Source organism: Numenius arquata, chromosome Z, assembly GCF_964106895.1.
Source record: "Numenius arquata chromosome Z, bNumArq3.hap1.1, whole genome shotgun sequence".
NCBI lineage: Eukaryota > Metazoa > Chordata > Aves > Charadriiformes > Scolopacidae > Numenius > Numenius arquata.
The window spans coordinates 77846235-77863320 of NC_133616.1; the positions used below are offsets into that span (position 1 = coordinate 77846235).

General features: G+C 37.8%; 1 protein-coding gene across 22 annotated transcripts in view; it reads right to left on the reverse strand.

The window, feature by feature from the left end:
• The window catches only part of SSBP2 (single stranded DNA binding protein 2), a 188708-nt gene that overhangs the window by 7631 nt on the left and 163991 nt on the right, over positions 1–17086 (reverse strand). For 13 of the 22 annotated variants that reach the window (XM_074166627.1, XM_074166650.1, XM_074166644.1 and 10 more), the window contains 6 exons: positions 16876–16924; positions 14916–14951; positions 10245–10299; positions 6991–7061; positions 5609–5687; positions 2506–2534 (listed from right to left, as the gene is read on the reverse strand). In XM_074166627.1, coding sequence (XP_074022728.1) covers positions 2506–2534; positions 5609–5687; positions 6991–7061; positions 10245–10299; positions 14916–14951; positions 16876–16924 — 319 coding nt within the window. The remainder of the gene's footprint in view (positions 1–2505; positions 2535–5608; positions 5688–6990; positions 7062–10244; positions 10300–14915; positions 14952–16875; positions 16925–17086) is intronic. The other 9 variants (XM_074166649.1, XM_074166641.1, XM_074166639.1 and 6 more) reach the window with 6 other exon arrangements.

Here is a 17086-nt window from a genome sequence, read left to right on the forward strand (position 1 = left end):
ACTGACCCCAGAAACCTACTATCCCTTGCAAGCAGAACTTTTCCATTTGAGTTTCAAAAGCATTATGTACTACCATCTACCCACATTTTTTCACTGCTGTCGATGCAGGCTGCATATTGGGCAGGGCTGCTCAGAGAAATGGTGTAAACAGGACAACTCTGCTACTTCCAAAGTTAGCAGCATTTTTCTTTGAGTTATTTGAAAGAGACCTGCATCAAATGTGATTTCCATGAGTTATTTATTAAGGTTAACAAACTACGAGACTTCCAAGTATATTTCTGGATACGAGTTTTCAGAGCTCCTGATACTTGTGTTAGCACATACACTGATACTTAATACCAGTGAGTTGAATACAGGCTTTTAAAAATAATCCTATGGCAAGCTAATGGAAACGTTTTGATTTTTTTCCTTAAAAAATGCTGCAGTTTGCAATAAAAATACTGAAGAAAAAATATGGACATTGATTTAAAAAGTGCTGTATGCTTATTATCTCATTGGAGGCTTTTATTGAATCCATCACTGCACATCTAAGCACAGCACAACTAATGCAACATGGTCATTTCAATCCATCGTTTTATTCTTTGCAGAGCCTGAGAATGTTATAGATCTTAAAAATGTATATAAATATAGGATTGCTATAGACACTGCTCCGCCACAGGAGCAGCAATGGCCTCAGACATATTGCTGAGGTCCTCCTCTCCAGAAAGATATACACCAAGCACACTGTACAGGCTACCTCTCTCCCATACCACACCACCAGAAGACCATGAACTGGGGAACCGTACAGGGTCCTCCTCCTCCTCCTCTTTGGATCTGTACCAGTAACTGAAGGAATACTGCAACCAGTTCTGGGCTCCCCAATTCAAGAGGGACAGGGAACTACTGGAAAGAGTCCAGCGAAGGGCAACGAAGATGATTCAAGGATTGGAACATCTCCTTTATGAAGAAAGGCTGAGAGAGCTGGGACTCTTTAGTCTGGAGAAGAGAAGGCTGAGGGGAGACCTTATCAATGCTTATAAGTATCTGAAGGGTGGGTTGAAGGAGGAGGGAGCCAGACTCTTTTCGGTGGTTGCCAGTGAGAGGACGAGGGGCAACGGGCACAAGTTGGAACATAGGAGGTTCCACTCGAATATGAGAAAGAATTTCTTCCCGGTGAGGGTGCCAGAGCCCTGGAACAGGCTGCCCAGGGAGGGTGTGGAGTCCCCTTCTCTGGAGATTTTCAAGACCCGCCTGGATGCAGTCCTGAGTAACATGCTCTGACATGCTCTGGGCAATCCTGCTTCAGCAGGGGAGTTGGACTAGATCTCTATGGTCCCTTCCAACTCTAAAAAATTCAGTGAAATTCAGTGACTCCTGCCTTTCGGCCACCTGGAAGCGTATTCTCAACAAATTCACACTACAAGCTTCTATGTTAACCCATGGGAATTTAGGTGAGTGTTTTGTTCCCTGTTGGTCTACGTGTTGGCATCTCACCATAGGTCATCACCTAGAGCAAGGTCGCAGCGTGACTAGAGCATGTGAAGACCAGTCTCAGACAGAACTGAAGTGGCAAAGTCTGCACCGGGAGACATCAAGCCCCAGCACCGTGGTACTTGGTCCCGGGGCAAACAAAACACACCGGCAGCTGATGTGCCAAAAGAAACTCATACTCCTCTCTTGGAAGACTGGGAAGAATTTTGCTGCAAATGAATGAGTTGTAAAACTTTAACTGAAACAATCTCTTCATCAATTTCTGTATTTATAGATCAAAAGCACGGAAGTGCGGGGAGATTGTTGCAATGATGCAGTTATTAGTTTCAGTCAGTTACATCTGAAGATGCTGAATAAAAAACGTGTTTTGCAGGGCAGAGATTTATGCTACTTTTTCAATACCAAATAAGCTTATTAATTCCTAAATGAATGATGATATGTAGTAGCATTATTTTTATGGAAGAAGTGACACATTCAAGCACAATATTAATTTTGTACACACAAAACTCCTGCAGGTTAAAGTCACATTCACTTCCAACTATTTAATGGTTGTGATATCAAAATAGTGCTTATTCTGAAACTACTTCTTAATCTAGCTTTTAGGAACTTATACTAATGATTAAGATATTAACATTGCCTTACAGAGGTGACAAAAGCAATCATGCAGTGCATAAAAGTAACATCCTAATGACATTTTCCCAAATTTACATTTAACTAGAATTGATTGTTAAAACTAGATTAATTTGTTTTAACAGTATGGAAGATTATAACATGATCAATCAGATTATGAACTGGATATAATTAATCACATTCATTAATACACATTATTATGCAGCAGGGAATAGTCTACTTATACTCCCTATTGATTATATTGTTTCAAATTTTTCAATTAATACTAATTTCGTCTGCATAGTCTCCAAAGGTTTGGCAAGCAGAAAATGTAGATACATGATAAAAAGCTTCGTAACAGAGACAAAGAAAGTACATTTAGAGTGAAACATTCTAAAAATTCCAAGTATTTGATTAAATACTCACTTTGGAAATACTGTCCATGTCTCCTGAGCCTTAAATTAAAATAGACAATTATTCTGTTAGTTTTGAGCTGAAGTTAATCTAAGGATTTTTTTCACAGTAAATATAAAGTGTAACAGCAATATTTTAGAACATAACCGACCACGTCATCTCACTTCATTCCCAGTGTCTCTCTGAGTAAGAGTTTACAGTCATTATTGAATAATGTTAGTCATTTGACTGTATACGCACCCGGTGCAAGAAGCAAGAAAAGACTGAAGGACACACTTTTATCGGTATCAGTTATTTGGACGGCATCCTTTCAGGACGAGACAGCCCAGCACAACCCAAGAAACCCTATGTCCGACCCTCCTGTCCCATTAGCAATGGTAAGGTACAGGTAAGGCAACTAATTCAGGGTGTATCCACCTATGGGAAATGTTGCTTCAGCTTGAGAAAAAAAAAAGCAAAATCATGGCTAACTAGTAAATGTTGGTATTTGTGGGGGAAAAAAGACCAGTGTTATCACTCAGGTCAGCTGGGAGGGTTTAATTTTCATTTCTAGGTCTTTGCTCCCAGAAACAGAAGCCTACTACTGAAATTGGATGAAATTACATCAACCTTTGATGCATTATAAATACTGATGATGACAGTATCTTTCAGAAGAAAGCGGATGATCCTGACTACCAGAGCAACAGAAACCAAATACAGTTAAATATAATGAGTGCAAGACTATTGAAAAGATTTTTTTTCACATGCTGTAGCTCTCACTCAGGTAAAAACAAGAATAAAGGAAATATAACTTTAGGATAGATGTATCAAGAAAAGCATTTTTAGCAGCAACAGACACTAAGCAATTCTGGTCACCTACTTTCAGGAAAGACAAATTCCAGAAGAGTACTGAATACAAAACTAGAAGAGTATCAGAGAAAAACAATCAAGAAAATGGAGTTGTGGGAGGAGACTGAAATAGCTCACTATACTTAGACAGGCAAATTAAGGCTGAGAAGAAATATGAATTCTCTCCCTATAAATACATCACATACATAAGTGTTATGAAGAGTCATTTTGTCATGGCCCAAAGGATAAATTCTGGTGGAAATCAGGAAAATATTTCTTTCTAGCCATCAAAGCTACGAACAGATACGCAGTAGAAGGGTTTTGGTCAAAGAAGTTGGAGAAGTTCTAGATGGACTTTGACCAATTTAGCCATCTGATTAAGAGACCCAGCTGCCTGCTGCAACATGGAAACGAATGCAGCAGATTGCTCCCAGCCCTCCTCTCCCAAAAGAAGTCAGTTCCAGTTTAGATATGAGGTCACCCCTAGAAAGCAGTCATCATTAATTTGACTAAGCACGTCATCATTTTCACTACAGAAAATAACTAACCAAATGCTAGGTACACGTAAAACCCTTCCATAACTGTTTCAATTTATTTTTTTCTTTCAGCTAAGAAATAATTATCAGGCTATAGAAAGTGACAGGAGAAAATGTGATTACCTTTTACATAGGTTTTCATTTATTTGAATGCAAAGTGCATCATTATTAATTAAAGCAACAATCCATTTTAGGATTGTAATATGTAAAGGCTGGCTGTAAAATCACAGGGTCTCCTTATGCAAAGTAATCTAGGAATCAGAAATGCTTTCCTAGAAAAAAAGATAATTCTATTAGGAATAGATGCCTACTGCTGAATTTTAATTGTTGGGAACATGTCTGCTAAATGAGGTTTCATGGCTTTTTTTTTTTTTTTTCTCATCTTGTCACAGCTTCTTCGAATTTCTCTCTTCTTCTTTATTAACAGGATAGATATACTTCCTGTCTCACAACCTCCAACTTTTGGGCTACGAGTGATAGATCTCCACCCACCATGGCAGTATGGACTTAAATGGTGCGGAGTTTAGGTTGGTCCGTGTCTGTGCTGGGAAGGTGACAGAGTTTTTCCTTGGGGACAGCAGCAAGGGGAACACCAGCAGCTTGGCTTCTGCCTGCACAACCTCCATCTAGCTCACTTGGGTTTCTCCCCAGGAAAGAAAACACTGCTCAGTGCTGGGTGTTGCTGGTGCCCCTGGTGGGAACTGGACCAGCTCCCAGATATAAAAGAGAAACTTGCTGGTGCACAGGGTGGGTGGAAGAAGAAAGAGATCTGAAGTCTTTGCAGCCCCAGGTTCCCCCATGTTGTTGCCTGCATGACCAACACCCCTTGGTGCAGGCAGAAGTGAAGAGTACAGCACAAGACCTGTATTCGGAGCTACTGGCTTGGTGTTGGGGTACGGGCAGAAATAAAACTAAGGCATTTATTTACCTTGTGGTTATGGAAGAGGAAGGCATAAATGCAACTTATTTAGCTGTGGCTTGTTTCTTAAATCCCTTCCAAGTGTCTATCATGCTTCCAGCAAAGAGTGAGAGCAAAGAGTTTGCGAGGACAGTCAGGAGATAAAGCAGTGTGTGTTTTGCAGAGTTGTGCAAGGCTTCTCCCCTAGATATGTGTCCTTCAAAAAATCATAGTGTTGAAGTCAAGCAGTTCACTCTTCCTTCTGCCTCTGCACGCCCTGACAAGAATTCATGTTCTGTTGGGTGCATTAAAATTGGCACCTGTCTGAAGCTGGTAATGGAGATGGAGTAACAACACTCACACTTAACAGACATATAGCTTAGTATAGAATTATAAAATTAGGCTATCAAAATGTTGAGATAAAGCCAACTTAACATGTACATCAAAACATGTAATAACTTACTTCCAGGTAATTGATAAGAACGTGCACCAGCATGTCACAGTGACACCTTCCCAAGATTTTCAAAGAGGAAGAGAGGTAAATAAAAATGGCTCTTAAGCCTTCACCTCTACATTACTGCTATGGTATGTTTTTAGACTCATTTTCATCAACTGAGTTAAAACTACACTCTCTTATATAAATAAAATAACAGTCTTTCTTCCAGAGGTGCATGATGTATGCCAACTCATATGCTTAAAAAGTATCTTAATACTTCTTACTGATGTATATACAGCTTTTTCAGTTTTTAAAAGATTTTTACATACAGTCTTCGGCATAACTCAGAAAACTAGTCACAGAAAATGGCACTAGTCATTGAAAATTGACAATGTTCATAATATTTACTATCATTACCTAATGATCCATTCATATGATGCGAATCCATTCCACCCAGTCCACTCATAGGTCCATCTGACCCTGGCCCCATTGGAAACTACAAAAGGATCAGGCATTAAAAACTCGTATTACTGTACGATTTTTTGTAGATAATCTAATAAAAATAAAATATTCCTCAGAAAAAAAAAAAAAAAAGAAAAATGCACAGTCCCAGCTCCAAATGCGCATATCAAGTGAAAGTCTTTCATGTGAAGACTGCAAAAACATCCTTGCTTTTATTCACTTGTTCCAATGCTACCTTCATGTTTTTTGGAAACTCTCCCCTCTGTAGCCTGAAATATAATTCAGGAATAATTTATTATTTACTTCGACACTTTTATGTACAATTTTCAAACCTGTGCTGACCTAGCTCTACTCCCATTGAAGTTACAGGGAATTTCATTATTCTCTTCAATGAGTAAGTGATAAATTAACAGCTTTCAAACCCTACCCCATCCATACTGACAGTTGGACTATTCCATGTTACCTTTGCAGCATGAGCAGTTTCTGTCTAATTTCAGACATTAACCTTAAATTCTTCAAAAACTAAAAGGCATTAACATTATAGAAAAATTTCTAAAATTCACTGTGTAATAATTTAACACTATCTAAATATCTACATTTTTAAGTTTTACTAGCCTTTTTTTTTCAAAAAGACTGTACTATGGTTCATGATTAAATGAGATATGGTTGTAATCAGAGAAATACAATAAAACTGAAGGCATAGAGAAAGATCAGAGAAGAAACAAGTTCTGCCTAAGAATCCAGATTTCTATCAGCTCTAGAACTGTTGAAATTTAGGCTAAAATATTCACCAGTTAACTATCTCATTAGGCAAATGCTTAAATGTTATCATTCTTATATCATTCTTAATATCCCATTTAGATGAACAGGGAAGTTTGTTTCTTAATGTTATCCTTTTTTACAGAACGGCAGGGCAACATAATACTGGGTCACTTTAAACAATTTTTCTCCTCCCTTTTTAAGGGTAGACACTTTTTTTTTAACAAAAGTTTGAATCCTACAGAAACTAATGCTTAGTGGCAGCTCCTAGGATGACGACCTATCACACAGAAGTCTATTGCAGTGTGACAAACTGAGTCGTCCCCAAGATCCACATGCAGAAGCTTCTAAGGTCTTTTCCATTTAGAATAATATGTCCCAATCATTATTTTGCATGTATCAGCATGACTGATTTGGGAAACATTAAAAAGTACATGGGGAGGAGGAGGGGGGAGCCAACTGAAGCTTCACCAGTAAGAATGGAAAACTTAGTATTAATGATATGTGATGGAAATGTAGTGTTTGGATAGAAAAAGGCTGAATGATTCGAAGAAGTATGTAACTAGATTCATATTTACATTGGGTCTGTTGGGTCCAGGTGGTACTGCATTCATTAAAGTGTACATGTTGTCTCCAGAGTTGGTTGAATCTGTAATAAGAGATTATTGTAAATACTAATATATAACTTTCAATAAAACTACTCACCTAATACATTGCCTGTCATTTTGTTCATATTATTTCTGTGCTTGAATCACTGATACACAGCGGCAATATAATGGAAGATTTCATTCCCTTTCTATCTATTGCTACCACACAACAGAGCTACGAAAAGAAATAATTGCAATGGTCCCTAAGTGACTACTTCTAGACTCTAGTTTTATGCATGACTGTTAAAAGGCTTATAAATCACCAAGTATCTGTAACTATTTAATTCCAGAAACCCTTTTTCCTGGAGTTCCAAATTACTTCACTCATCTTCAATATTTTCTATAAAACAGGAGTTTCTTTCTTATCAATACTTCCTGTAATTTGTTTTCCATCTGTAATAAATGATAAATAGCTTCTCATTATAGAGACTGCAATTTAGAATAGTGAATGAAAATTTTTTATTCTCATTCGTGTCAGTCTTTGATTTTGGATATATCTAACTATTCAGTGGAACATTATGCAAAGATCCTTGCTCTAAGGACAGATTTAACGCATGTATCTTCACGGTGCAGCATGGTGCAATGCTTCAAAAAACACCCTGAGTCCCAAAACCTACAAAGCCATCCCAGCACAGCGTGGTCCTTAAGCTAATATGTTCTGCCAAGAGTTTCACTTGGCCGTGCCAGATGTTGACACAGTTATATTGCATCTCAGTCCTTTTCCTCCAATCAGTGCTCATGCACTTTCAGAGGGAGTACTTTCAAAGTTGAAATGCAAGATTTAATTAACAAGACACAGAAGACAACCCACACATCTCTTCTGGTTGAACCTAAGGAACCAATACCTAAAAAACATCAGTAGATACAAATTATTAATTCTGATCTCCAATTTATCCCTAGTGCTAATACATGCAAAGTCTTAACACCCTTACATTTGAAGAAAAAGCTGGCAAAAAATGCAGCAGACAGTAGACAAATTAGACAAAAACCTTTCCAAAGGGAACTGGGCAAGACATAGGCTGTGTAAGGTAAAAGTTTACTGAGGTAAGAATGGCCTAAGGAAAGTCTAAATACATTCCTAAAGAGACAGCACGGTTAAAAAAAGTGTTGTCAGCTCTGGAAAATCAGTACCTCTATAGTATCTACAAAAAGAACAAAGAATAGTTTAGTACTCTGTACCGATCTCCTCTAAAAGACCATTCCACCTTTTTCAACAGGAGCTTTGAGATTAACAACACACACAAAAACCACTGCTGAGCTTCCAAGACAAGGTAATGGGGGACTTTTGAGTCAGAAGTAGTGAAAACAAGAAAGCCGAGACCAGACTGAAATGTATTGAAACTGGGAATGCAGCCTGACCTCCCAGAGAAATGTATTTGTACATACACTGGGCAGTTAAAACCAAAGTCTTTGTCTATTCCTTAGTCTTTCTGAGACAGTTCTCTAAGCATTAATTAACCTTGGTGAGTGAATAATTCCATTATATGCAGAGCACTAAGTATCACTACAGCATTCAAATATACTGTTTGAAGAGGAGGGGGGAAAAAAAGCTTTCAGCCTAAGGTTACCAAAGTAAAATTAGCACATAAAAAGTTATTTTTAACGTTCGATGAGGTAGGCAACAAGTTCTTCAACAACTAGATCCTGTTGCAACATATCCCTGGCTCTCCCCGTGTTCTGCTGGCTCATGTGAAAATACATACGGCCTAGTTGGGCCATGGGAACTCTCGGAGCTGGTTTATCTCAGAGGCGAGTAAATACCCTTGCAGAATTTTCACTTTTCTAAGTGTTTTCATACTCTGGAAAAGAGAGTCTCAAAACATCTTTTGAGGTCTCTACCTGAAAATGGGGACAACTGTTAGCAGCAGCTTTATTTGAGCTGCACACAGACAGGCCAACCTGTGCCCTAACTGCAGTGCCGACTGTTTTCAAATGTGCAGGCTGTCCATAAGTTTATCTTAAAAGAGACTCTTAATTTTCAAATGCCAGTGTGTGCTAATTATCTTTTTCACTAAGGATATGAACAAGGAAGCCTTACTCTTTATCTCAGGCTGCATTTTTTAAAGCCCTGGGATTGTATTTAATAGAGATACTATATTGGTGCAGGAAGTTCTCAAGGACAGTGAGGAAACTTCCCTAAGCTCTTGTGCTGGAGAGGACAGCAAGAACATGTAGGACATAAAGACCGGGGATGCTGTAACATCACTGAGGTGAACCAGTCCCTCTGCTGGTGAGAGTGAGTTACAAAGGCAGATGTTGGCCAAAAGGACTAGCCATTGAATACTGGGTTATAATACTGGATTAATTTCATTTTAGCAGATTTCTGATGATGTCCATGGGAGAGGACAGCATCCTCCACACCTTGCAGTTCCACCTTCATATCAGAATCTTTGCAGAACATCGGTGGAGGGAAATAGTTCCATCTAGTTCACCATCTTTAAGCCTTGAGGATCTAGCTAGCCATCCTGAATCCTCCCATCCTCCTCCTTGGTTCCTTAAACCTCAGTAGTAATGTGCCCAGTCTTTTGTATGGCCAAAATCTCCATGTGGTCACAGTTGCAAGATACAAATCATGTTACTTGGGGAAACAAAGGGGCAGTTTGAAGTTATGGGAACAGAGCACTGACAGGACAGGACAATGGCTCCTCTTGGGCCTTGCTCCTCCATTGCTAGACGGAGGAGAGCAACCTGTCCAGCATGACCCTGCTCTCAGTCAGATGACATGGCTGTGCACCACATCTACTGCTGCTGATGCAGAACATCACTAAAGAGCTACATGTTGGTCAGGTCTATCCCATAGGACACTACAGGGGGAGTTTCACCAGATTCAGAAATCTCCCGATTTCCACACTGGTGGAATTGTCCCAAAGAACATTAGCAAAAGCAAATAAAGACAGTGACTTCTTTTGTTTTCATCTTGCAGAAATTGTGCAAGAAAAGATGGTCACAAAAGCCAGAGAAATTAATTGCTCTGAACTGCAGAGATACAATTCTTTGTATCTCTGCAACACAGCAGGGAGAGAAAAAGAGTGAAAGCACAGGAAAACAACCTGAAACATAAAATAAAAATCTAATAATTTCTCATTAGTGGATTCTTCAGGAAAATCAAAGTGTGAAAAATTATTTTTGTACTTCCTAAAATGCCTTAGAATTATCTTTAATTATTTCTAAGTATGTTTCAATACCTGCAGGACTAGGCATGATGGGTGTTCCTGGTGGCCCTCCACCTCCCGGAGGACCCTAGAGGGGGTAGAAAACGTCAGTTAGCATGGAAGGAAAAAAATACCGCAGTAAAAAAATGAGCACAGGACAAATGAAGAAAACCGCAATGTATTGTGAATTACTCTGTATTGAGAGTTACTCTGGTAGAAACATGCACATTTTCTGACAAGCTAGCTAAACAGCTCATCACAGATTAAGACAAGGTAATTGGTCAGCAAGCCCTGGCACAGGCTTCTGATGTACGTAGGTATACAGACCCAAGAATATCCATTAGTCAATAACTCTGTGTCATGCTGTGAGTCAGAGAAGAGAAATACTTGGAGCAGGGCCTAAGACAATTATATTTAATTCCCTCAACCTACTTTTATTACTGCTGGTTTTCCAGCTGGCATTTCTGTTTTGTTGTACTCTGTACACGGTCAATGGTAGAGTAACCAAGGTTTGCCAAGCACAAAACAAGGGGGTGTCCCGTGGAGACACAAGAGCCTAATCACCTTAAGAAAGCTTTCTTTTTTAGGCAGACTTAGTATCTTGATGCCACAGGCTTCTTAGTTCTATCTGTATAATGTCCTACAATTTTTTAAAATAACATCTGTATATAATTTCTTCTCAAATTAGTGACAAATGGATTTTAAAAGTCAGGATAATGCCCAGTACAGTCATATCACTTGCTTAGACTGCTAAATCAAAGATTAAAAAATCCAAAAAACAAAACATCAAGGAACATCCATTTACTTAGGGTATTTTTCTGCATTACAAATGTGTTTACTACCAAGAACTGTACACAAACTGCTATGGTTGTTAAACAAGCTTTTTAAGGTTAAGAATTTCTTTAAGAATTTTATTTATTCCAAACATCCTAGTCATTTTGTAAGAATACAATCATAACTTCTTGCTTCCTGTGTTCACAGATCCACTAATATTTTTAAGTAACTACCGAAAAACTACCGACTTCCAGTTTGACAAAAATGTGTGTCAATAAAAGTCAATAAATATTGACTTTCCATAATTAAAAATACACAGATTGCTGGCAACATATGATTATTTTCATTGCCATATGACTAATTATATTTTTATCTCTTTTGTTATATTTTAAAATATCAGATACACTGTTCCAGACAGGAACATTGTTTCAGTAGCGCTGAATTATAAAGGTTTGGTTGTTCCTATCTGCTTACAAGGACATTGCTGAGATGTGCTGTAATTCACTGAGATATTTTGGAAGGAGGCAGAGAGACGTCTTAGATTTAAAAAAGCTCTCTTTCTTAATGGCCTATTTAAAGCAAAATTTCTTACAAAGCATTTAGCAATAACATACTTGTAAACATTATTTTCAGACAATCAAACTCAGTAACATATCAGCTTTCTGACTGATACTGCTCCTCCCCAGGTTCATGCCAGTAAAATACTTGCAGGGGGAAGCATCTCTGTCTGCCAGCCAGCAATCAACTCACAGTTAATTGTAGATGAAATATATCTTTTATGCAGATGCAGCAGCTCACCCCTGCAGTCAGTCAACATATATATACCTCTATGCCCTCATACATGACCCCCCTATCAGTTCTTTATCTTGTGCTTCCCCTTGCTCGTGAACTAATCAAGGTCACCGAGAATCTTTTATAAAGCATGGTAGAACAAAGGCTTGCTCCACCATGAAACCCACAGATCAGCTTACAAAAATCAAGGCATAAACACAACTTCATTTCATACTGCCAGCAGCCACAAAACTTTTTTTCCCCTCCCAAATTACAGGGGAATCGGTAATGAATGTGTTAGGATCGGGCCAAAACTGCCAGGAAGGCCTATTCAGCTGTCATGGTTTGGGCTTAATGTCCTCAAAAAAGGACATCAGATGTCAGCAATGAGAAATGCCCCCATTGTAGTTGCAGAGCTACAGACTCTAAACTCAAAGTGACCTTTGGATCATATATGACCCTCTAGGCATCACAGGCTATGACTTTTTATCCATCTACTTGTGCACTAAGCTTGCTAACTTCATATTTTTAGGTTTATATATATATTTTAGCATCACATAAAGAGATACAGAAACCACTAACTGGTCATTTGTTAGAAAAGTTACTTATCTTCAACGCTAACTTTTGCATCTAATTTTAAATTTGCATTTACTCTCATTGTTTGTATATCTTCTTCTCTTAGAAAGCCTCTTGGTATCAGGTATTTTCACTCTGAGAATATATTAATATCTAATGGAATTCTTTATCAAAAACTGCGTGATAAGCTAACCAGGTTAAGATCTCAAAGCATGTAGTTCCATATCACAAATCCTTTGGCTAAAAAGCCACTTTAAGAGCTCTCCAGCCCACACCTTGTCCCCAAACGCTTGCTCTCTTGGAAGCTACTGACCCTCCGTTTTGCTGATGTAGCTGTTTGCATGGCTGGAATCCATGCACTCCTCTTCCAAAATGCAGTGAACCTTTCTGGAGCAAGGCTGCTCTCTCAGCATCAGACAAGACACGCACCGTGCAAGCATTTACGCTGGCAGAAGATTTCAACCCTTGGCCCACCTCAGTGACTCCACCACTATCCTCTACTGGCAGCAGCCTCAGCTCTGCTTGGAGCTCCCTCTGTGAGTATCCCTCCACCTATTTTGGGTCAACTGAAGTTCTTTAAATGCTTCAACCAGCTTCAGTTGTTTCGGATGAAGAGGGTCACTCATCCAAGGAACTCCAGTGACAGGCCTGAAGGAGTGGTAACCTTCAGCAGAGGAGTGGGGACAAGGAATCAGGCAGGAACTTTTCCCACTGGCACAGCTGGAGTTCACAGATCACATCTGACCAGAGGCTCAGGCACTTTATCCAATACTTATATCTTTTGTGTGCTCATTCTTGCATCTTTTTGTATCTTTTGATTTCCTTTCAGTGCTGCCAATTAGATGCAAAATTCCAGCATCTGTCTCATCATTGTCACTGAAAGAGGTAAAAACCACCTCTTCACTCTTACTCCGCCTCTATCTATACACTGAAATATGGTGATGCCCTCTTTTGTCCAAATCACTTATCCTGGCTGACCTTTGGCTGGGTGTGAGTACACCAAGAGTCCTCTACTATAACTTACATTTCACTTAGGTTTGCTTCATTCAAATAATTTTCTGTACTATCTCCTTTTCTAGTTTCTCAGGACTTCATAGTTTTAAAAAATGAGAATACGAAGTCAAACATTAAAAAAAAAATCTTCAAAATCTGCAACAATAACTGATCACTACTGTCTAAAGCAAACACAGCAAAATCTCTTCCCAATAGAGAGAACTTTATAAAGTTCTTCCTGAAAATAAATGGTTTGGAGATCAACAGATTTAGACTGTTTCCACCAAACATTTGGAAAATGAGTACTACAGTTATGGACACTCATGAGAACCATAATGTTTTTCACAAAAAATAAATGTCTAAATAAATGTCTAAATAAAGGACAAAAGAAATTGCTTTTATCTAAACAAAACAAGCTCATCATTGAACTCATCCTTCAGCTTTAGCTCTGCAGAATTATCTCTCTTACGAAGACTGAAAGTAAGACAAACTGATAAGCAGCACAAACAGATGAAAAAACAATGGTGTATTGTCCTCATGGTGAAGGATCTGCTATTTCCACATTATGAAATAGTTTCAGGTTTTATGTTGGTTTAAGCCAATGTCCTGCAGTTGTCTAATCTTCGGGTGATAAAACATGACAGATCAAAAGAAAGTCTACCAAAACCTGACCAACCAACAGAAATTTGGAATCCAACCTATGTATATACATAAAATTCTCCCTCATTACCCTGTGACAACCAGCAGCAAGCATGTGATAAACATAGGGGAAACAATATGCCTTAGAAGAGTACATCAGAAGTACAAATAATCCAAGTACAACAATAACAACAACAATAAAGAGCCTAAAAAGATAAACAAAGTTAATCTCTCAGGATAGAGACAAAAACCCAGCAGTATATTCTCCAACAAAAAACATTTTGTTGATAGGTAAAGTGTATTTGTTAAATTCCAGAGAGAGGGTTAGCATTTCTTGTTCTTTTGAATGACAGCTCAATGCTGGGCATATTAGAAAGTTTGAATTATTTTGTTCTAAAGTACAGACTAAGAAAAAACAATGATACCAACTAATCCACAATAAATTAAGACAACCTCTGTAAAATGAAGACTTAACGAACTACGGAGAAAAAAGTTTCCAAGTCTCCAGAAGGTAATTATAAAAATAGAATTTCTCCTTAAAATGTTAGCTTTAAGGACCCATTTATAGATCTTTGAGGAGACAAAAGCCTGTTCTAATTCTTCAAATACTTGTTTTTATGAAGAAGTTCAGAAATTCATACACAAAATTGAGTTACAGAGAAAGCTGTGGATTTTTATTCTTTATTATTGAAGACAATATATTGTATTGGTTATATAAATGTTTGCTGAAATAAAACAGCACTCAGGGAAATTTTGACCAGACTGATAATGATTCTAGTAATGAACATCAACATATGCACCACAAACGGCAGAAAAAACCCTAAGTGCAGATCAGATGTTCAGTTCTCAACAAATACACAAGGGTTCTTCTTAACATCTGGACAGCTATTTCTTTGCCTGAACAAAATGTAGTATCTATTCTAATAAGCAAACACACACAAGTGTACTTACTACATAGTTCCCAGGAGATGCTGAAGAATAAGGTATCTGTAATATCAACAGAAACAAAATAGTAATTTCTTTGGCAGTGAAATGGAGTCTATATCTACATTTATGTACAGTTGCAGGTTAACAGGTTTGTTTAATTTATTTCAAAGACACGGTTAAGGACTATGGGGAAATGTTCTCTGTCAAACACAAACACTTGTTCTTTTCAACAACTTGTTGTTGGAAGTATGTTTAAGTCCAAAATTGGCAATATAGGCACAAACCAAATTTAATACCTAATATTTCAAATAAAAGTACTTCCTTTTAAGATTACTGTGCCCTGATAGCCACTGTGATGAAATCAGTATGAATAACATAATTCACACATTTAAGTGTCTGTAGGCTGAGGCCTAATATCTGCTCTCTATTTTTTCATAATAATTGAGGCATGCATTGTTAACAGCCAGCCCCATTTTTTTAAGATAGCAAATCCAAGCTCTAGTACCAATTCAGTTCTTGCATCTACTACTATAGTCTTTTTATTCTCATTGCAGGAGGCACAATAAGCTCTTTAAAGATCTGCAGTCTATAGTGAAAGGTTAAGCTATAAGATTATTAACGTAATATGCTTTATAAGGTTTATAAACTTAAGCAGCACATTCTTGCATTTAAGTCAATAAGACTTCAGAGTCATCCCAAGCATGGACTGAATTTGCATGTTCTTACATATACTTAATCTTGATTAAAATCTTGACTATAAAAGGAAAAGCAACTCTCGTATCTTTCACCCTCGAAGACACTAATTTTCATTTCTTTGCATTATTCTTTTTTTTTTAAAAAAGGACAGCGTTCTATTTTCATTTCAAATTCAATTGTGATATTTGTTACAGAGGGTATCTGAAGAAATCCAGTTGCCTGTGAAAAATCCAGTCTTCTTTATGATAGCCTTTGCAACTATTCTCACGGATCAATGCTATTATAGGAGGATGGGGTTAGAAGTAAGTGACTGTATTGACAAAACAAAAAAATATTTTTTTGCATAAGCATCTTACATGATTGCAGACAACTTGTCAGCCAACTCATTTTTACAAATACCATCTATTACTGGATTCTCAATTAATTTAATAGAATTAAAATATTTCAACTATCAGTTGAAAAATATCCTAAAATCCATTTTAGTTGAGGACATGCAAAAGAAAACCAAGGAAGAGTTTCAGCTCTTTTCTTCCCCAATTGTCATTAGTAGAATTAAAAAATCAAAATTGGGAACAACAGAAAGAACCAGGCTAGTCTGTTTAGCCAGATCTATCTTGTCCAACTCCAAGTGATGAAAAGGGACACATTTTTATACTAATGATGTATGACCGCTGAATGAAAATGAAAGCTTTACCTCTGTGCTTTTTGAAGAAATACCAGACGTGTTGTTCATGGGGGATGCCTCACTGACCTCCTCTTCCTCCAAGCTGCTATTAGACTACCTCATTTTGTAGTTGTTGCAATGAAATTCAATAGAGTGCACTGCTTCTTACTAAAAGCATATGAAATGGCTGATGTCTTGCAAGCAATTGCTCTATTCCCTGGTTAAGAGCACCAAATGTGCTTTTGTTATGTATGTATCTTAACAAGCTGTGATTTCTGTAGAGCTTGCTGGCCAGTGTCAACCTAACTCATGTTACTTGCATTATAGGAAGCTAAAATGTATTTTAAATATATCCCTTTGTCGTATGGAAGTGCTGTAACTGATGTAAAGATGCAGAACTCTTGTGTGATTGTGAAAAGAGCTGGATATTTCCAGGTCAATGAGCGCTCTGTTCAGATGTGTTCCTCACTGTACCTGCTCTGCATTAGGGTGTTATGGGGAAAAATACAAAGCATGCAGTATTCTATTTGTTGAATGAAGTAGAATTTTTTTAGCTGGTGCACTGATGAGAAATACTTTCCTAAATATAAGACGATGTCTAACATATTTTAAATATTTACTTACAGAATTGGCATTAGTTGGGTTTGGCCAAGGTCTACCACCACCAGGACCCCTATAACAGAAGATAAAAGATGAGACCCAGAACAATCCCCAGCAAATCAAAATAATCTGTTCCCAGACTAAGGAAGACGTTTGGTTTTTTTTTTAAATTGAAGTGTGATTATAAACCATAACTACACTAAGTTATAAAGCTATAGCAAAATTCTCATCATTG